Source organism: Syzygium oleosum, unplaced genomic scaffold (genome assembly GCF_021117445.2).
Source record: "Syzygium oleosum isolate NSW1041296 unplaced genomic scaffold, Sole_v2.1 Sole_v2.01, whole genome shotgun sequence".
In the NCBI taxonomy this organism is placed as follows: Eukaryota; Viridiplantae; Streptophyta; class Magnoliopsida; order Myrtales; family Myrtaceae; genus Syzygium; species Syzygium oleosum.
In genome coordinates, this window is record NW_026607485.1 from 12,261,804 (window position 1) to 12,280,398 (window position 18,595).

General features: G+C 40.7%; 1 protein-coding gene and 1 long non-coding RNA gene across 6 annotated transcripts; one reads left to right on the forward strand and one right to left on the reverse strand.

Moving 5' to 3' along the window:
• The first annotated feature begins 2,557 nt into the window (after positions 1–2,557).
• LOC130138178 (uncharacterized) lies at positions 2,558–15,525 on the forward strand. Of its 3 annotated transcripts, XR_008816581.1 has the most exons (4): positions 2,558–2,698; positions 2,894–3,028; positions 15,192–15,262; positions 15,485–15,525. It is a non-coding gene; the product is annotated as an uncharacterized LOC130138178 (long non-coding RNA). The 3 variants fall into 3 exon arrangements; XR_008816580.1 differs by lacking the exons at positions 15,192–15,262; positions 15,485–15,525 and adding an exon at positions 5,857–5,875 and having other exon boundaries at positions 2,563–2,698; XR_008816579.1 differs by lacking the exons at positions 15,192–15,262; positions 15,485–15,525 and adding an exon at positions 3,826–4,334 and having other exon boundaries at positions 2,563–2,698.
• On the reverse strand, positions 6,781–17,797 carry LOC130138175 (uncharacterized). Of its 3 annotated transcripts, none has more exons than XM_056311395.1 (3): positions 17,233–17,797; positions 7,665–7,731; positions 6,781–7,557 (listed from the first exon to the last, which is right to left on the reverse strand). In XM_056311395.1, exons 1-3 carry the CDS (start codon positions 17,669–17,671, stop codon positions 7,467–7,469), a joined length of 597 nt encoding a protein of 198 aa, XP_056167370.1. In that variant the 5' UTR covers positions 17,672–17,797; the 3' UTR covers positions 6,781–7,466. The 3 variants fall into 3 exon arrangements, with proteins under 3 accessions (XP_056167370.1, XP_056167373.1, XP_056167367.1); XM_056311398.1 differs by lacking the exons at positions 6,781–7,557; positions 7,665–7,731 and adding exons at positions 16,077–16,897; positions 17,005–17,071; XM_056311392.1 differs by lacking the exons at positions 6,781–7,557; positions 7,665–7,731 and adding an exon at positions 16,077–17,071.
• Between the last annotated feature and the right edge of the window lie 798 nt (positions 17,798–18,595).

Here is an 18,595-nt window from a genome sequence, read left to right on the forward strand (position 1 = left end):
TTCTTCTTCTTCTAACTCTCTCTGCGTTCTTGGCTCCCTCGATTCTCTCTCGGTTTTGCCTCCCCCTCCAGTCTATTCTCTCCGGAAGCTCTTCAAGTTCTCTTCTCTTTTCCCCTCTCGTTCTCTCCGCTTTGCTCTCTCGTTCTCTCCGCTTTTTTTCTCTCTCGTTCCAAGCCTCCTCCTTTTAGATTCCCGCCGGCCCTCTCTCTTTGGTGTCCCTCCAAAACGGTCCCCGATCAGTCAACGAAGCCAGCTCTTTTTCTTTCTATTTTCAGCTTAAAGCTGCCGTTGATCAGCCTGCCCTTCTGCATCGCTTCTGCTTCTTGCTGCGTTCTACCTTTTTTGTGAATGGATTGCGCTGTCAACAGAGTAAGAAGAAAAGCTCGGTCTTTTTTTAATTTTTTTTTTGGTCATTTTACCTTTGGCTTTTCCTTTCCTTTTCTTTTGGCTTCTCTTCTCGTAGCCCCCCTTCTGACGTGCACTCTCTGAGAGAAAGCAGATGGCCTTCCCCTCTTTTGTCTCTTCTCTCTTTTGTTTTTTTCTTTTTTACTTTCTTTTTTTTTTTAATTTATAATAATTTTTTTAAATAAATAAATAAAACAAAAGGAAAATATGTTTTCACTAAATTCTATTAATGCTAATGCACCTAACATCTATATGCCAAGAAATTTAATGAGAATATTTTTGGTTTAGGGGTTAAGAATTAAACCCTAATTTTTTGCGATAAAACCCTAAATGATTTGGACAAAATTTAGGTGTCAACAATGTCGGCCGGGTCCAACATTTCCCTCGTTCAAACTTTTGTCTCATCTTTCTCTTTAGTAATTGCTACGTATTTTTCCTGCAATCTCCCACCTTCTTCTTTCTCCTTTGTGCGTAATGGGCCGATTCCACTACAATGACCGACACGTGGCGCCACGTGTCGGCTGGGTCCTATCTTTCCCTCGTTTAAACTTTTTCCTTCTCTTTCTCTTCATTAATTGCCACATCTTCTTCCTTTGTGCGTAATGGGCCCACCCCACCACGTAATCGTGGGCCCGGTCCATTTAATGATGGACACGTGACGCCACATGTCATTTGGATCTCCCCTTTCTCTCGTTCAAATTTTTGACTCATTTTTCTGTTTATTAATTGTTGCATCATGGGGTAAGTACAGCGTAAGTGCCATAACTTTTTTTTGGCTCACTTGAGTGCCATAACTTTCAAAAAAAAGATCACTTAAGTGTCACTTACGAGCTGGTCGTGAGGGCCTAAAACTGCGGCTTTTCCGGCCGAACAATGACCTTCCCGGTGAGGCGAGCACCACCAGCTTGAAGAGGGGGTGTCGGTGAATCATTCCATGGCCTCCGTTCATCTTGAAATTTCCGTTTTAGCCTCCGTTGACGAAGGTAAAAATGTTTCGTAGTCACACAAATCGGTTTGATAAATTGTGTGACTACGAAGCATTTTTACCTTCGTCAACAGAGGCTAAAACGGAAATTTCGAGATGAACGGAAGCCATGGAATGATTCACCGACACCCCCTCTTCAAGCTAGTGGTGCTCGCCTCACCGGAAAGGTCACCGTTTGGCTAGAAAAGCCGCGGTTTCGAGCCCTCATGATCAACCCCTCTGACAAGCTGGTCGTGAGGGCCCGAAACCGTGGCTTTTTCGGTCGAACGGTGACATTCCCGGCAAGGTAAATAGCACCACCAGCTTGAAGAGGGGGTGTCGGTGAATCATTCCATGGCCTCCGTTCATCTCGAAATTTCCGTTTTAGCCTCCGTTGACGAAGGTAAAAATGTTTCGTAGTCACACAAATCGGTTCGATAAATTGTGTGACTACGAAGCATTTTTACCTTCGTCAACGGAGGCTAAAACGGAAATTTCGAGACGAACGGAGGCCATGAAATGATTCACAGACACCCCCTCTTCAAGCTGGTGGTGCTCGCCTCGCCGGGAAGGTCACCGTTCGGCCGGAAAAGTCGTGGTTTTCGGCCCTCACAACCAGCTCGTAAGTGGCACTTAAGTAATCTTTTTTTTGGAAGTTATGGCACTCAAGTGAGCCAAAAAAAACTTATAGCACTTAAGTGTCCTCCGTACAAAAGTTATGGCACTTGCGCTATACTTACCCCGTTGCATCTTCTTCCTGTGATCTCCCTCCTTTTTTCTCCTTTGTGCGTAATGGGCCCGCCCCACCATGTCATCATGGGGCCGGTCCATTCAATGGCCAACACATGACGCCACGTGTCAGTCGGTTCCCTCCTTTCTCTCGTTCAAACTTTTGCCTCCTTTTTCTTTTCATTAATTGTTGTATCTTCTTCATGTGATCTCTCTACTTCTTCTTTCTCCTTTGGGCATAATGGGCTTGCCCCACCACGTCACTGTGGGTAGGGGTGTCAAAATAACCCGGTCAAACATAACCCGACCCGACCCGACCCGAAAATTTTCGTTTTGGGTCGGGTTATGCCTCATCTTTTTTGGGTAACATTAAAAACAATTGGGGTTTTGTCTTGAATTTATCGGGCTCGGGTACCTGAGCCCAACCCAAATCGAAATATATGATTTGTTTTTGGTGCACTCTCAAGTCTCAAGCGTTGAAACCCTATCTTCTTCCTCCATTGCGACAACACAGAGAATTTTGCGGCCGCGCAATCCATCATTTTCTCCATTAACGCCTCTCGAGAAGGTCTCCTCTCTATCGCATTTTGCTTCCTTTTGGTACTCTCTCTCTAGAACTTTCTCTCTCCTCTTTTTCCCCCTATCCGTTGATGCTGATTGTTCCGCTGTTCTTGTGATGTGAGTTGATTGATGCGATCTGTGTGTTCGATATGGCCTAAGGTTCTACGTCGATCGGAATTTTCTGAGCGGAAATTGATGTTGGGTTTTGCAAGTCAAAGCTAGGAAAAATCCGAGGTAGAAGGAGGAACGTACCTAAAACTTGGGTTTTAGGACTTGCGAGCGAGGAGAGCTTTTTGAGTCCAGTAGAGGTCGACGATTTGCAAACCCCAGCTTCAGCTTCGATCCACCAGCATCTGTATCGACTGACTCGTAAGCTTCTCTCTCGGTGGCACTCATTGTTGAAATTCTTGATTGGCTCATTCCTCTGTGTCTAATTGGTGTTTTGTCCTTCGGTTCTTATCGTTTGATCGACCTGGTTGCAGTGAATACCGATTTGTTGCTTCTTGAATGAATCAATTTGTATTGTGTTAGATTTTAGAAATCGCGGGTCCATGGCGATAATCAGTGCTTAGCTGTTGAAGTTAATCAGTGTGATGCAAATGGGGTTTCCCTTTGACTGCTTTCTATTGTGCTATTCTCCTGTCTTGGTGTAGATATGTTATTGCCTTCATAACCATTATGAAATAGATGATATGCATGTTGTTCACCATGGTTCGACTAGTTTGCGGATGAACTCCATCGGAGTTCCCTGTGGCAAAAGGGTTTGGCTTACCGTGATGCATACTTTTGATCGAATGTATGTCTTTACGCGTTTGGTAGTTTTGGTTCTTGTTCTTTGTTTCGTCCACTTGAATGCTTGCTTATTTATCTATGGTAAACGCATGCTTAAAGATGATGGTGAACTGTTTTGAACCACTTGGACACTGTCGTTTGCACATTCCTTCGACTCATCAGCCTTGATAGAGCCTTGAAAATGATCAGTGGACCGAAAGCTCTTTAGTGATGTAAAATGGTAATACGACGAAATCAGGTTCCTGAGGTAATTCATTATTTTGAAGATGTTCATGCTTGCTCTTGAGATAGACTTTACTTTACTATGTCAACTTTCTATGGGAATGATGGTTTTTGTTGATTCTGGAATGTTAATTATTTTTGCTGATTGCTAGATGTCTTTGTCGACGGATTCTAGCCTCCCAAATAGAAGGAAGAGATCCATTATGTGGGATCACTTTAAAAGGATTTCATGTGCAGACAAGAATCAAGAAAAGGCTGAATGTTTATATTACGGGGTCCACATTGGTTGTTCTAGTACTTAAGGGACTAGTTCAATGCATCATCATTTAGATAGATGTAAGGAAGATCTATATGCAAACATCGAGAAAAGGCAAAAAATGCCTCGGATCAACCTATTGGGGTTGGTACTTCACCATGGAAATTTGACCAGGATGCTAGTAGAAAAGAACTAGCGACCATGTTCATTCTTGATGAATTGCCCTTTAAGTTTGTAGAAAATGAGGGTTTTCAGCGATTTATGTATAGAATCTAGCCAAAGTTCTCAATCCCTACGCGTAACACGTTGAGGAGTGATTGTTATGCATTATACGTGGAGGAAAGAAGAAAATTGATGAAATATTTTGCCGACACACGTCCTAGAGTTTGTTTGACGACCGACAAATGGACCTCTTGTCAAAATTTGACTTATATGTCTCTCACTGCTTATTTTGTTGATGCTGATTGGAAGTTGCATAAGAAAATCCTAATTTTTTGTTAAATCCCAAGTCATTATGTCGAGATAATAGGAAAGTCAGTTGAGAAATGTTTGACTGGTTGGGGGATTCAAAGTATTTTTTCCATCACCGTGGATAATACAAGTTCAAAAGATTTAGGAATTCAATACTTGAAAAGAAGACTTAATTCTTGGAACACTTTGGTATTGAAAGGTGAGTTACTCCACATGAGGTGTTTTGTTCATATATTGAGTTTGATTATGAGAGAGGGATTAAAAGACATAAATGATTCAATTGTTAGAATATGTTCGGCTATACGTTATGTGAGGTCTTCTCCTGAGAGGTTGAGGCGGTTTAAAGATTGTGTTGAACTAGAGAATATTGAGTCCAAGAGTCTTGTATGTTTGGATGTAGAGACTCGTTGGAACTCGACATATATGATATTGGAGGCAGCTTAGAAGTTTCAAAAAGCTTTCTTCTTATTGGAAATTCAAGATAGCAAATTTATTGAAGAACTGTCCAAAGCGAGAGGGTTGCCTACTAGTGATGATTGGGACTGTGCCCTTCACCTTCTTCCTTTCCTGAAGTTGTTCTTTGATACGACTTTAAAAGTGTCGGGTTCTTATTATGTCACTAGTAATGATTTGGCAAAGGATATCTATGGGCTTTTTGGGATGATTAATGAATATTGTGAGAATGAGGATAAAGGTTTGCAGGAAATGGTTAAAAGAATGAAGACCAAATTCAATAAGTATTATGGCAATGTGAACAACATCAATCTTAATTTGTTCATTGCTTGCATACTTGACCCTCGACATAAGTGGGAATATGTGAAATGGTTGATTAATGATGTTTATGAGAGCAAGCAAGCATAAATTTTATTTGATAAAGTAACATCATCACTAACATTATTGTAGGAGCAATACCGCACTGGTAAATGCCCCCAAGGCAACTTGAGATTAAAGGGTACAAGGACAGTAAATGTGTCAAAGTCTCCCGTGGTTGGTGCGGACTTTATGACTGCAAAGTATCTTAGCCAAACGGGACAACAAATTTTGGAAGAAAAATCAAAATTGGATAAATATTTGGAGGAATGATGGAAACGTTATAGCCTCGACTTTGATATCTTAACTTAGTGGAAAGTTAATTCTTCAAGATATCCTATCCTCTCTTCGATCGCTCGAGATATTTTAGCCGCGCCCGTCTCGACTGTAGCATCAGAGGCCGCATTCAGCACAAGAGGTCATGTACTCGATGTCTTTCGTAGCTCCTTGACCCCAAGCATGGTGGAGGGTCTTTCATATGCTCAAGATGGGCTACGATCCTCGCCATTTTCACTTTCAATGGAGGATGACTTAGAAGAATAAGAAAATTTTGAGTCAGGTCAGAAAACATAATTGTGGAATATTTATTCTTTTCTATATTACAATGGATACTTAAGTTCTCATTTTGATTGTGAATTTAATGGAGAGTGTTCAACTACAATTATGGAGCCGAACCCGATATCGGTTTCTCTTGATGATTGACAAAGTTGAAAATTGGTACTTGCTAAACTAATTTTTTTTATTGCAAATTTACTTTTTCATATTCAGATTACGCATTTAGTAATTGCTGTCTTCTTCATTTCTTACTTGTAGGTTGACCTTACGGAAGAATGGTTTCCTTTCTTTCCAAATCTCTGATGTAGGGTTATTATCACCTGCTTTACTTTTTTTTTATCATTGCCCTAGTTTGTGAATTGGTCCTACTATGCATGTAGACAAGGTTGTATAACATTGGAGCTACTTTGGCGGAGTTGCCTTGGCGGAGTTGCTATGGTTTGGTTTGCTTTGGAGTAGATATGATCCACTTTTGTCTTGTTGAGAGGATGAGATGGGGTCACTGAACTGAATTCGAAGGTCAATAGGTTCCTATCCTGGGGTTGGGGGTTGAAGGTCAATAGGTTCCTATCATGGGTTTGGATTTAATCGTCTATCCGATTTTGTCGATATGTGTTTGGAGTTTATATACGCTTGTGTACTCTGTTTTTATCAACGTAAATCTTTGTCGTAACTCGCAAGTAGCCCTGTTTGCTTTTTTCCCACATCATCTTTCGGTGTCATTCTTATCGAGGGGTGGTTGGTTGTGTTGTCCGAAAGTTTTGGAGCTTTTGGTTGGGGCAATTAGGAATTCTGCCATTTGTGATTGATCATTCCTAGGTTGCGATCCGGCCCAAGCAGTCGTGTACTGCAACTACAATGGTGTGATGGTGTATAGTCATTGGATTTTTCTCGCTCAGCCTTTGGTTTAGCTGTTTGATGTTTGTCACATGCTATGCCGCTGATATGTAGATACGAGATATTACATGTGGGGTTTAGGAGTCAGATGCCCCTCTGTTCGACTTTTTCCCTTTTTGCTATATTGCTTGACAGTATCTCTTTGGGCTTCTTAACTCTTGTTACCCATAAAAGAAAAAGAACGGAACGTGTTTGTTGTTCTGCATTCTTGTGTTTGACAATTCAGAGGCCAGTTATTAATCCCATGGTCGGGATGAGTCTAAGACTTGTTTATAAATTCACAAACTATTTGTGAAACTATCAGAAAAGTCAAAATGCATGTCTGCATGTCATATGGATCCATGCTACTTAACAGGGAACATGACTGTTTATATAGAAAACCCATGAGGTACGTCGCATAATTAATCTTCGAGGTTTTTGGAGATGTGGGACTCCTAAACGATTGTGCGTGTAACTTAACCTTAATTTATAATAAAAATCTAAAACACGAACCCGACCCGAACCGACCCCACCCGATCGTGCGGCTATATCATGTTCAGGTCTTGTTTCGGGTCGGGTCAAGCACACATATTCATTGTTTCGGGTCGGGTATTATGAAAACCTGACCCGAGCTGACCCATTGACACCCCTAACCGTGGGCCCGGTTCATTCAATGACCGACATGTGGTGCCACATGTCGGCCAAGTCCAACCTTTCCCTTGTTCAAATTTTTGTCTCCTCTTTTTCTTTATTAACTGCTGCATCTCCTTCTTGTGATTTCCCTCCTTCTTTCTCCTTTGTGCACAATGGGCAGGTCCCACCACGTCACCATGGGGCCGACTCATTCAATGATCGCCACGTGGTGCCACATGTCGGTCGGGTCTCAATGGTGCTCAGACAACGACCTTCACGTATCCTATTACAACAAAATCGTATATCAATATCTTCTTTCGAACAATGACTTGTCTAATAGGATGCTCTCTAACAAAACTCAAATTAAGGATCAACAAAACTCTTACAAACCTTGTGCATTTTTTGACCATTCGCGAAGCCATCGTCCATGTCACAAGCATCCCGTTCCCAATTTGGCCTGCTGAAAGAAAATTTTCGGAGCGAACTCGTAAAATAGGCGATTGGTCGAAAAAAGGAAAAACGCCATCGGTGCATATAACACAAGAAATCAACATACAAAATTCTCATAAATCAGAAGCGCTAGCGGCAACTGATCGCCAAAAGGGGAATAACCCTAACTTGAGTTTGTCCGATGCAGAGGTCGAATCGGAGCCGCGAAGGCAACCGCATAGGCGAAGGCGGAGGTGGCGACAGCTGCGTGGTCGGGAGTGAAGAGAAAGACGCCTTTGCAGTAATAGGAGCGAAGCTCGCGAAAGTTCAACTTGAGCTCGTTGGACGGAAAATCGGAGCCACCGATGCCCCTCCGACAAGCGACGGAGGAGGCAAGGTTCATCGGATGAGATAGAGAAGAGTGGAGAGTTGTCTTGGTCGGGAAGAGGGAAGGCCCGGAGGAACGGAGAGAGCGGAGCGGAGTCATGGAGGACAGAGAGAGAGCGGAGCCAGCATCGTTCTCGGCACTGAGAGAGCAGAGAGAGCGGAGTATCGGAGAGTAATGAAGCAACGGGAAGAGAATTTTAAAGTTTATGACAGGCGGGCCCACCTTTGACACGTGTCGCATATCGCGTATCGTAAGTACATAACGGCCATCTAAAGGTCGTTTGGTAACATTTATGTTTCCGAAAATAATTTCGTTTGAGAAAAAAAATTCTATTTCTATTTTTTCGACGAGTTTTTTTAGTATAAGAACGTGGTCATTGTATAAAATTTCTATTTTTGGAAGACTAAAATATTACCTTAAAACCAACCGTTGGCTACACATGACCCGCCGCAGCATAATGGGCAAGCCCAACCACGTCACCATGGGGCTGGCCCATTCAATGGCCGACACATGGCGCCACATGTCGGCCGGGTCCAACATTTCCCTCGTTCAAACTTTTGTTTCATCTTTCTCTTTAGTAATTGCTACGTATTTTTCCTACGATCTCCCACCTTCTTCTTTCTCCATTGTGCGTAATGGCCGATCCCATTACAATGGCCGACACCTACGCATCGCCGACACCGACACGCGACACGACAGGTCATTTTTCAAAAAATAGAGAATTCCGACACGTTGGGACACGTTGTCAGAGATTGAGATTCTTCCGCACATCGTAAAACTTTGATTGTGCGAAGACATACTCGTGACAAACCCAATATCGATTCATTCTAAAGGTTATCTTTTCTTTTGCATTTGTATCTCATAATCTAAATTCGGATAATTGAGACCAAACTCATTTTATCACAATTGAAATTCAAAAGAAATGTACTTCCCTCCTAGCCAAGCAAATAATTAAAAAGGCATTATTTATTACCTGTGATATGAAACCACAAAGGCATTACGCAACTCAATTGCCTTCATTCTTTATTAAAAAAAAAGGAAAATTTCCAAACTTTAGTGCGATGGATAGGTCTTCTGACAACCTTGAGAGCAAGAATCCTCACAAGCTCCAACCTTCTTCACGTCCACTCCAACTTTCTCGGGGCCTATATGAGTTCATATATGAAACAAGAAATTTAAAATGTCACTCCCATCAAAATTGAAATTGAATTTTTTTTAGCTAGAGAATATATTAGTCCAAGGAAATAAAATGATTTGATACAGAATCATCCTCTCATAATTAAAATATAATAATGAGACACCGATAGAGAAGCAAGTTTATACAATGACTTTCTTGGTTTTATGAATCTCATAAGAAGTTATGTTATATCGTCAATCTCGATACAAAGATTATTACCTGGATGGTAGTCAAGGCAAGTAGACAAGAAACAACCAACATTGCAGTGCTCCGATGCCAGGGACGTCAAAGACTCACCAGAGCATCTCTTGAGGCATTTGGGAATGCATACAAATGGCAAGGGATCGCCACTACACAACAATGCACAGGTCGTATTGCATGACGCGAATGCCACGTCGACGTTGATGGATGACCACAGTATCAGAGCCGCCACAAGCATTGTCGACCCCATTCTCTTGGATTCTGTTACCTCCATGGCTATTCCCACTTAAACTATTTGTAACCTCTCTCTCTCTCTCTCTCTCTCTCTCTCTCTCTCTCTCTCTCTCTCTCTCTCTCTCTCTCTCTCTCTCAATGAGTTTTGATAGCTTTGTGAGCTAGAGCAGTGATGTGTTGAGATGAACAAGTGTGGCACATTTATATAAGGGTATGAAGAGGTGAAATGCTACTATTTTCATTTAATGAGAATATGCTTGATATACCAATGATATCGATTTCTTACCAAATTTCATGGTCCAATAAAAAGGTGATGATAAGTTGCTATCTATTGCAAGAATTTAGTCTTATGTGCGGGTATTTGTCAAATTTGATCTCATCAATAAGTTTCCTTCTAAATGACCCTAATTTTCTCAAATAAATTCAATTAATCCTTGACAAATTTACCAGATTCTAGTCTATAACAGAGCTCTTTGAGTAAGTCCCTTAAGCAAGTAGAGAAAGGCTTTTTTTTTTTTGAATCCTTGACACATCATGTTATCCTTTGAACACTATACATATGCATCGAGGACTAAAATGAATTGATTTAACAAAACTAGGACTTTGTCGATAGAGGCCCAAAAAATAATGTTGCATTTGTTCCCTAATTTGAGATGGCGCACGTCATTTTTTTTTTTGTATTCACATTGTGAAAGTCTTACATTAAGTAAATTTTCCTTATTTAATACATAGTGATGAGCCAAACGAGGTAGCATTCAACGTGATTTGTCTCTTCAACTATGGTAATAAGCCACATAGGTAAGGGGATGTAGCCCAAAGTCGACTACTTGAACAATAGGATCGGGAGAGTAACTTGCACACACGAAAACTCCGTCACAAAATCGAGCAGAAATTTCAGTTCTGCGCTAGTTCAGGAAAATGGGCATAACTTTGTCGATACAGATCGGATTGACCTGATTCCAAAGCCAAAATAATTAAGACTCTTTGATCTATAACTTCTATATTTTGAGTTTTCTCATATAAGCACTGTAGAGCTGTCGATTTCAGAAGGAGGTGGGCGGTTGTGACTAGTCAAGATGCGGAAAAAGATGGGAACTTCAATGGTTGCTCTTCTAGGCCTCCAAGGAAGTTGAAATGTCATCAATTATTTTAGATTGATGGCTGCAACTCTTCAAGGATGCAGACTTCAAAAGCTCCGACTCTTCAAGGACGGAACGAAATCTCTTCTAGGTTTTTAAGGGGTTTCAACTCTTCGAGGTTCAAGAGAATTGCACTAAGCAAATTTCATTAATCAAATTCAGTCTATCTTCGTATATAAACTTGATGGCTTTTTATAGTACAAGAAAAGTAAAAAAACTAAAAGCAAATCTAGAAACTAGAAGCTATTATTAAATGCACAATATTTCCAATGCTTGTGACCATCTCAAGGAGTTTTGATGCAAGCTTCGATGCATGGGAAATGACAAAGTCTTTATGACAAAGTCAAAGATGAGGCTTTTCACTTATCGATGAAACTCTTGATGTTTGTCGATCTTGAATACGAGCCGATCTTTTTAGCTAAACGAGCTGGTCTCGAATACGGGCTGCATCATATGGGCAAGAGCCAGTAGCAATTGGGACACAAATGATCAATGACTGTCATGGAAACTTCTTCTTTCGATTTGTCTTGCATGGAGATGAGGTTGGAATTAATGCTAAGTGATAGTCTCAATATATAGTTCATCATAGTTCATCAACGCATACGGTAACTGATGCTTCTATTGCTATTTAAATGACAAAGAAGCATGCTCATGCTCTGGGACGGTTCCATTTGGTCCCTAGCCTGTTCTCAGGAGTGCACCTCTGCTCCTCTTCCCGAACATTTATAGTAGAACTAGGGCAAGCTCCCTAGCTTGCCTTTTTAAGGACGGTACTCGTGGCCATCCCCAGTGGAGCATGGGGTGATTAGCTGGCTGCGTCCCAAGGGTTTTGGAAAATAGCTTAGTTAAATAAAGGGATAAGTGTATTGAAACTCTTAAAACTTATCATAAAAGTGCAATTAAATCCTAAAACTTTAAAAAAGTACAATCAAAACATAAAACTTGACACAAATTTTAGGTTGTGATTACACTTTTTAAAAGTTTTAGGACTCGATTTCATTTTTTTTAAGTTTTATGACTTAAATACACTTTCATGACAAGTTTTAGGACTTGATTGCACTTTTTGAAAGTTTTAGCAATTACACTTTTGTAACAAGTTTTATGACTTCTAGTGCACTTATCCCTTTATTTAACTCAGCTATTTTCCAAAACCCTAGGGTGGTGAATAAGACTTGGAAAACATGTGAACATGAACCTACACGTGCTTCAACTTTATTGTAGTCTGCTGCAACCTTCATGGTATCAATATGCATTAACAGAGAAAAAAAAAGGCTTATGTTATTTGACGACGTGGCCTTCGCTAGTCCCGAGTGAGGGTCACGGCCGTCACTCAGATCTAGAAAGGGCCACGAAGCCCTCGCCGACCCTCGCCTGTGATCGGGGAGGGTCACCCGATGACCCTTGTTGGACTTCGAAAAAGAAAAAGAAAAAGAAAAAGAAAAAGAAAAAAAGAAAAAAAAATTCAAAATAATATTAAAATATGATTAAAAATTGTCCAAGTTAGCACCGGTTGTGTCACGTAGGACAATTGTCCATGTTAGCAATTGACAGCTAAAATTGGCTAGACGGACTCAATTGGTAAAAAGTGAAAATTTTTATGACTCAATTGGCAAATTAAATTAAAATATTTATGATTGAAATGACAAAAGTGCAATAGGTTTAGAATTTTTTGAGCAATTTTCTCTAGAAGAGTGATATGACCAGTGAATAGTGTGTATGTGTGTTTGACCTAAATAAAAGTCTAAAAGAGTTTGGTTAGAGATTTCGGTGAAGACTATTCATTTCTTTCTTCCTCGAATTAAATAAGTACATAAATAAGTAGATTTATTTACTTATTTGAAATTTGGGGACTAAAAGTCGTCCTACTCTACCGGTGAACGCCTTCAAGCATGGATATCTCCACAATGTTCTCTACGATTATCCAAATTACTAAATACTTAGAGATTTCTAGTTTTCTTTTTGTCTGTTCTACTCTAACTCTCAACTCACTTTCAGGCTTTTGCCCTGTCTCTTTGCAAAGCGTGAGAATCAAAACCCACTTCTGAAACTAAACGTCCCTACTCCTAGCCCTCCCTGAGAAGGTGAGGAATTGAACTCCCCATCTCCCCCTTCCCAAGTAGGAAGGGTGGCTACTAGAGCGGCTACTAGGGCAAACTCCAGTGGTTAGAGATTTCTAGTTGACTTGAACTTGTTTTTGTCTTCTCCACCGTATTTGAAAATTAGTGTGGAATTATTTGAGATTAGCTCACTAATTAAGGTCAAATTATTTGAGATTAGCTCGCTTGATTTGCTCTTAATTTTGTGGATGAGTGTACTATTGAACGAGTGTTTAAATTGTATGATACGTTTTCGATTTTAGTAAGCTTTGATTGAGTGTAAGATCACCAGCTGAAGTTAGGGATCCGTGGTGCCTCCCTAAATATATGGTTTTCTTGCATTTCTGAAAATTTAGACAAAATATTATACATCACCGTCCCCAAACCCAAGTTTCATCGACCACATGCCATTGCTTGGAATTGTTTGATTATGATAGCTGAGGAGACCTTAATAGTCAAACATATCTTATTGGGTTTAATATCAACACTTATTAAATTACAATGAGTTGAACATTGGTGCAGTTAGATCCGACGTCAGAGAATTTTCAGATTAAGAATTGGAGGTCACTTGTTTAAATCCCACCTACCGTTTGTAAATTGGTTAGGACCAGGGCTGCTGCACTAGCCAAAAGTATGAATTGGACTTAACCGGCTCATGGAGCTTGCAAAGTGTTCAATGGGCATTCCGGTAATTAATCTCCACACTCGTTCCCCTGAATTATAAAAGAAAGCCACAGTGAGCTCGATTTGTGCTGAAATGGCAAGGACGAACCCCAGAATCAAGACCCTGAGGCATGATGCATTCAATTCCCAACTTCAACATCAATGTCTCATATCCCAAATTTTTCTAAACCCGAGCTCTCAATTTGAGCTTGAGCATTGCGTTTGAATCCGAGTTCGACTCTACTTTTTGAAGAACATGTTGCTAGAACCCGTACTAAACTTTTAGATAGAGTCTCAGCTGTATATGCATAAGCTTAAATAGTTCAGAGAAGGCCCCTCGTTATTAATGCCCATCCGATTCCGTTAGGGGACTTTGAAAGTTGCCATGTTTTGCTGAAAGACATAAATGATTCAATTGTTAGAATGTGTTCGGCTGTACGTTATGTGAGGTCTTCTCCTGAGAGGTTGAGGCGGTTTAAGGATTATGTTGAACTAGAGAATACTGAGTCCAAGAGTTTTGTATGTTTGGATGTAGAGACTCGTTGGAACTCGACATATATGATATTGGAGGCAGCTTAGAAGTTTCAAAAAGCTTTTTTCTTATTGAAAATTCAAGATAGCAAATTTGTTGAAGAACTGTCCAAGGCGAAAGGGTTGCCTACTAGTGATGATTGGGACTGTGCCCTTCACCTTCTTTCTTTCCTGAAGTTGTTCTTTGATACGACTTTAAAAGTTTCGGGTTCTTATTATGTCACTAGTAATGATTTGGCAAAGGATGTCTATGGGCTTTTTGGGATGATTAACGAATATTGTGAGAATGAGGATAAAGGTTTGCAGGAAATGGCTAAAAGAACGAAGACCAAATTCAATAAGTATTATGGCAATGTGAACAACATCAATCTTAATTTGTTCATTGCTTGCATACTTGACTCTCGACATAAGTGGGAATATATGAAATGGTTGATTAATGATGTTTATGAGAGCAAGTAAGCATAAATTTTCCATGATAAAGTAACATCATCACTAACATTATTGTAGGAGCAATACCGCACTGGTAAATGCCCCCAAGGCAACTTGAGATTAAAGGGTATAAGGATAGTAAATGTGTCAAAGTCTCCCGTGGTTGGTGCGGACTTTATGACTGCAAAATATTTGGCCAAACGGGACAACAAATTTTGGAAGAAAAATCAAAATTGGATAAATATTTGGAGGAAGAATGGAAACGTTGTAGCCTCGACTTTGATATCTTAACTTAGTGGAAAGTTAATTCTTCAAGATATCCTATCCTCTCTTCGATCGCTCGAGATATTTTAGCCGCGCCCGTCTCGACTGTAGCATCAGAGGCCGCATTCAGCACAAGAGGTCATGTACTCGATGTCTTTCGTAGCTCCTTGACCCCAAGCATGGTGGAGGGTCTTTCATATGCTCAAGATGGGCTACGATCCTCGCCATTTTCACTTTCAATGGAGGATGACTTAGAAGAATAAGAAAATTTTGAGTCAGGTCAGAAAACATAATTGTGGAATATTTATTCTTTTCTATATTACTATGGATACTTAAGTTCTCATTTTGATTGTGAATTTAATGGAGAGTGTTCAACTACAATTATGGAGCCGAACCCGATATCGGTTTCTCTTGATGATTGACGAAATTGGAAATTGGTACTTGCTAAACTAATTTTTTTTATTGCAAATTTATTTTTTCATATTCAGATTACGCATTTAGTAATTGCTATCTTCTTCAATTCTTACTTGTAGGTTGACCTTACTAAAGAATGGTTTCCTTTCTTTCCAAATCTCTGATGTAGGGTTATTATCACCTGCTTTACTTTTTTTTATCATTGCCCTAGTTTGTGAATTGGTCCTACTATGCATGTAGACAAGGTTGTATAACATTGGAGCTACTTTGGTGGAGTTGCCTTGGTGGAGTTGCTTTGGTTTGGTTTGCTTTGGAGTAGATATGATCCACTTTTGTCTTGTTGAGAGGATGAGATGGGGTCACCGAACTGAATTCGAAGGTCAATAGGTTCCTATCCTGGGGTTGGGGGTTGAAGGTCAATAGGTTCCTATCATGAGTTTGATTTAATCGTCTATCCAATTTTATTGATATGTGTTTGGAGTTTATATACGCTTGTGTACTCTGTTTTTATCAACGTAAATCTTTGTCGTAACTCGCAAGTAGCCCTGTTTGCTTTTTTCCCACGCCATCTTTCGGTGTCATTCTTATCGAGGGGTGGTTGGTTGTATTGTCCGAAAGTTTTGGAGCTTTTGGTCGGGGCAATTAGGAATTCTTCCATTACACTTTTGTGATTGATCATTCCTAGGTTGTGATCCGGCCCAAGCGGTCGTGTACTGCAACTACAATGGTGTGATGGTGTATAGTCATTGGATTTTTCTCGTTCAGCCTTTGGTTTAGTTGTTTGATGTTTGTCACATGCTCTGCCGCTGATATGTAGATACGAGATATTACATGTGGGGTTTAGGAGTCAGATGCCCCTCTGTTCGGCTTTTTCCCTTTTTGCTATATTGCTTGACAGTATCTCTTTGGGCTTCTTAACTCTTGTTACCCATAGAAGAAAAAGAAAGGAACGTGTATGTTGTTTTGCATTCTTGTGTTTGACAATTCAGAGGCCAGCTATTAATCCCATGGTTGGGATGAGTCTAAGACTTGTTTGTAAATTCACAAACTATTTGTGAAACTATCAGAAAAGTCAAAATGCATGTCTGCATGTCATATGGATCCATGCTACTTAACAGGGAACATTACTGTTTATATAGAAAACCCTTGAGGTACGCCGCATAATTAATCTTCGAGGTTTTTGGAGATGTGGGACTCCTAAACAATTGTGGGTGTAACTTAACCTTAATTTATAATAAAAATCTAAAACACGAACCCGACCCGAACCGACCCCATCCGATCGTGCGGCTATATCATGTTCAGGTCTTGTTTCGGGTCGGGTCAAGCACACATATTCATTATTTCGGGTCGGGTATTATGAAAACCTGACCCGAGCTGACCCATTGACACCCCTAACCGTGGGCCCGGTTCATTCAATGGCCGACATGTGGTGCCACATGTCGGTCAGGTCCAACCTTTCCCTCATTCAAATTTTTGTCTCCTCTTTTTCTTTATTAACTACTGCATCTCCTTCTTGTGATTTCCCTCCTTCTTTCTCCTTTGTGCATAATGGACAGGTCCCACCACGTCACCGTGGGGCCGACTCATTCAATGATCACCATGTGGTGCCACATGTCGGTCGGGTCTCAATGGTGCTCAAACAACGACCTTCACGTATCCTATTACAACAAAATCGTATATCAATATCTTCTTTCGAACAATAACTTGTCTAATAGGATGCTCTCCAACAAAACTCAAATTAAGGATCAACAAAACTCTTACAAACCTTGCGCATTTTTGGACCATTCGCGAAGCCATCGTCCACGTCAAACGCATCCTGTTCCCAATTTGGCCTGCTGAAAGAAAATTTTCGGAGCGAACTCGTAAAATAGGCGATTGGTCGAAAAAAGGAAAAACGCCATCGGTGCGTATAACACAAGAAATCAACAGACAAAATTCTCATAAATCAGAAGCGCTAGTGGCAACTGATCGCCAGAAGGGGAAAAGCCCTAACTTGAGCTTGTCCGATGCAGAGGTCGAATTGGAGCCGCAAAGGCGACCGCGTAGGCGAAGGCAGAGGTGGCGATGGCTGCGTGGTCGGGTGTGAAGAGAAAGACCCCTTCGTAGTAATGGGAGCGAAGCTCACGAAAGTTCAACTTGAGCTCATTGGACGGCGAATCGGAGCCACCGATGCCCCTCCGGCAAGCGACGGAGGAGGCAAGGTTCATCGGATGAGATAGAGCAGAGTGGAGAGCTGTCTTGGTCGGGAAGAGGGAAGGCCCGGAGGAACGGAGAGAGCGGAGCGGAGTCGTGGAGGACAGAGAGAGAGCAGAGCCAGCATCGTTCTCGGCACTGAGAGAGCAGAGAGAGTGGAGTATCGGAGAGTAATGAAGCAACGGGAAGAGAATTTTAAAGTTTATGACAGGCGGGCCCACCTTTGACACGTGTCGCATATCGCGTATCGTAAGTACATAACGGCCATCTAAGAGTCATTTGGTAACATTTATGTTTCTGAAAATAATTTCGTTCGAGAAAAAAAATTCTATTTCTATTTTTTCGACGAGTTTTTTAGCATAAGAACGTGGTAATTGTATAAAATTTCTATTTTTGGAAGACTAAAATATTACCTTAAAACCAACCGTTGGCTACACATGACCCGCCGTAGCAGAATGGGCAAGCCCCACCACATCACCATGGGGCCGGCCCATTCAATGGCCGACACATGGCGCCACATGTCGGCCGGGTTCAACATTTCCCTCGTTCAAACTTTTGCTTCATCTTTCTCTTTAGTAATTGCTACGTATTTTTCCTATGGTCTCCTACCTTCTTCTTTCTCCATTGTGCGTAATGGGCCGATCCCATTACAATGGCCGACACCTATGCAGCGCCGATACCGACACGCGACACGACAGGTCATTTTTCAAAAAATAGAGAATTCCGACACGTTGGGACACATTGTGTATTAAATGTATAATTTTATATATACATGATAAATTATCATTTTTATGATTATTTCAATCAAATTAATTTGATTCAAATCCACAAATAAATAAATAATAATAAAGAGCCTAGAATGAATTTACACTAAAAATATTAATCCACCATCTATTAACATCATCCATTCCATTCCAATAATCATCCCCATCGCACCAAAAAGACCAAGCATATCAAACTTACAGGCCGTCATAGAAATAACATAATTGGAATGATAATTATTTTTATTGCAAATAATGAGATGAACGCGGCAGAGAAAGGCAGAGAGGACGAGCCCTTGCCCTAACCCCTATGCAAACGTACAAAAGGTACAACCCCTACATCTCAGAAAACATAATTCACAGAGACCCCCAAAAATCATATACCCAATCAAAACCAAAGAA

Excerpts from the sequence above, each read along its gene's own strand:
- LOC130138175 (XM_056311392.1), bottom strand. The coding sequence starts at position 17,671 with ATGCGACACGTGTCAAAGGTGGGCCCGCCTGTCATAAACTTTAAAATT. Across the intron at positions 17,072-17,232 it reads TCTGCATCGGACAAGCTCAA|GCCAAATTGGGAACAGGATG; the intron begins GTTAGGGCTTTT and ends TTCTTTCAGCAG.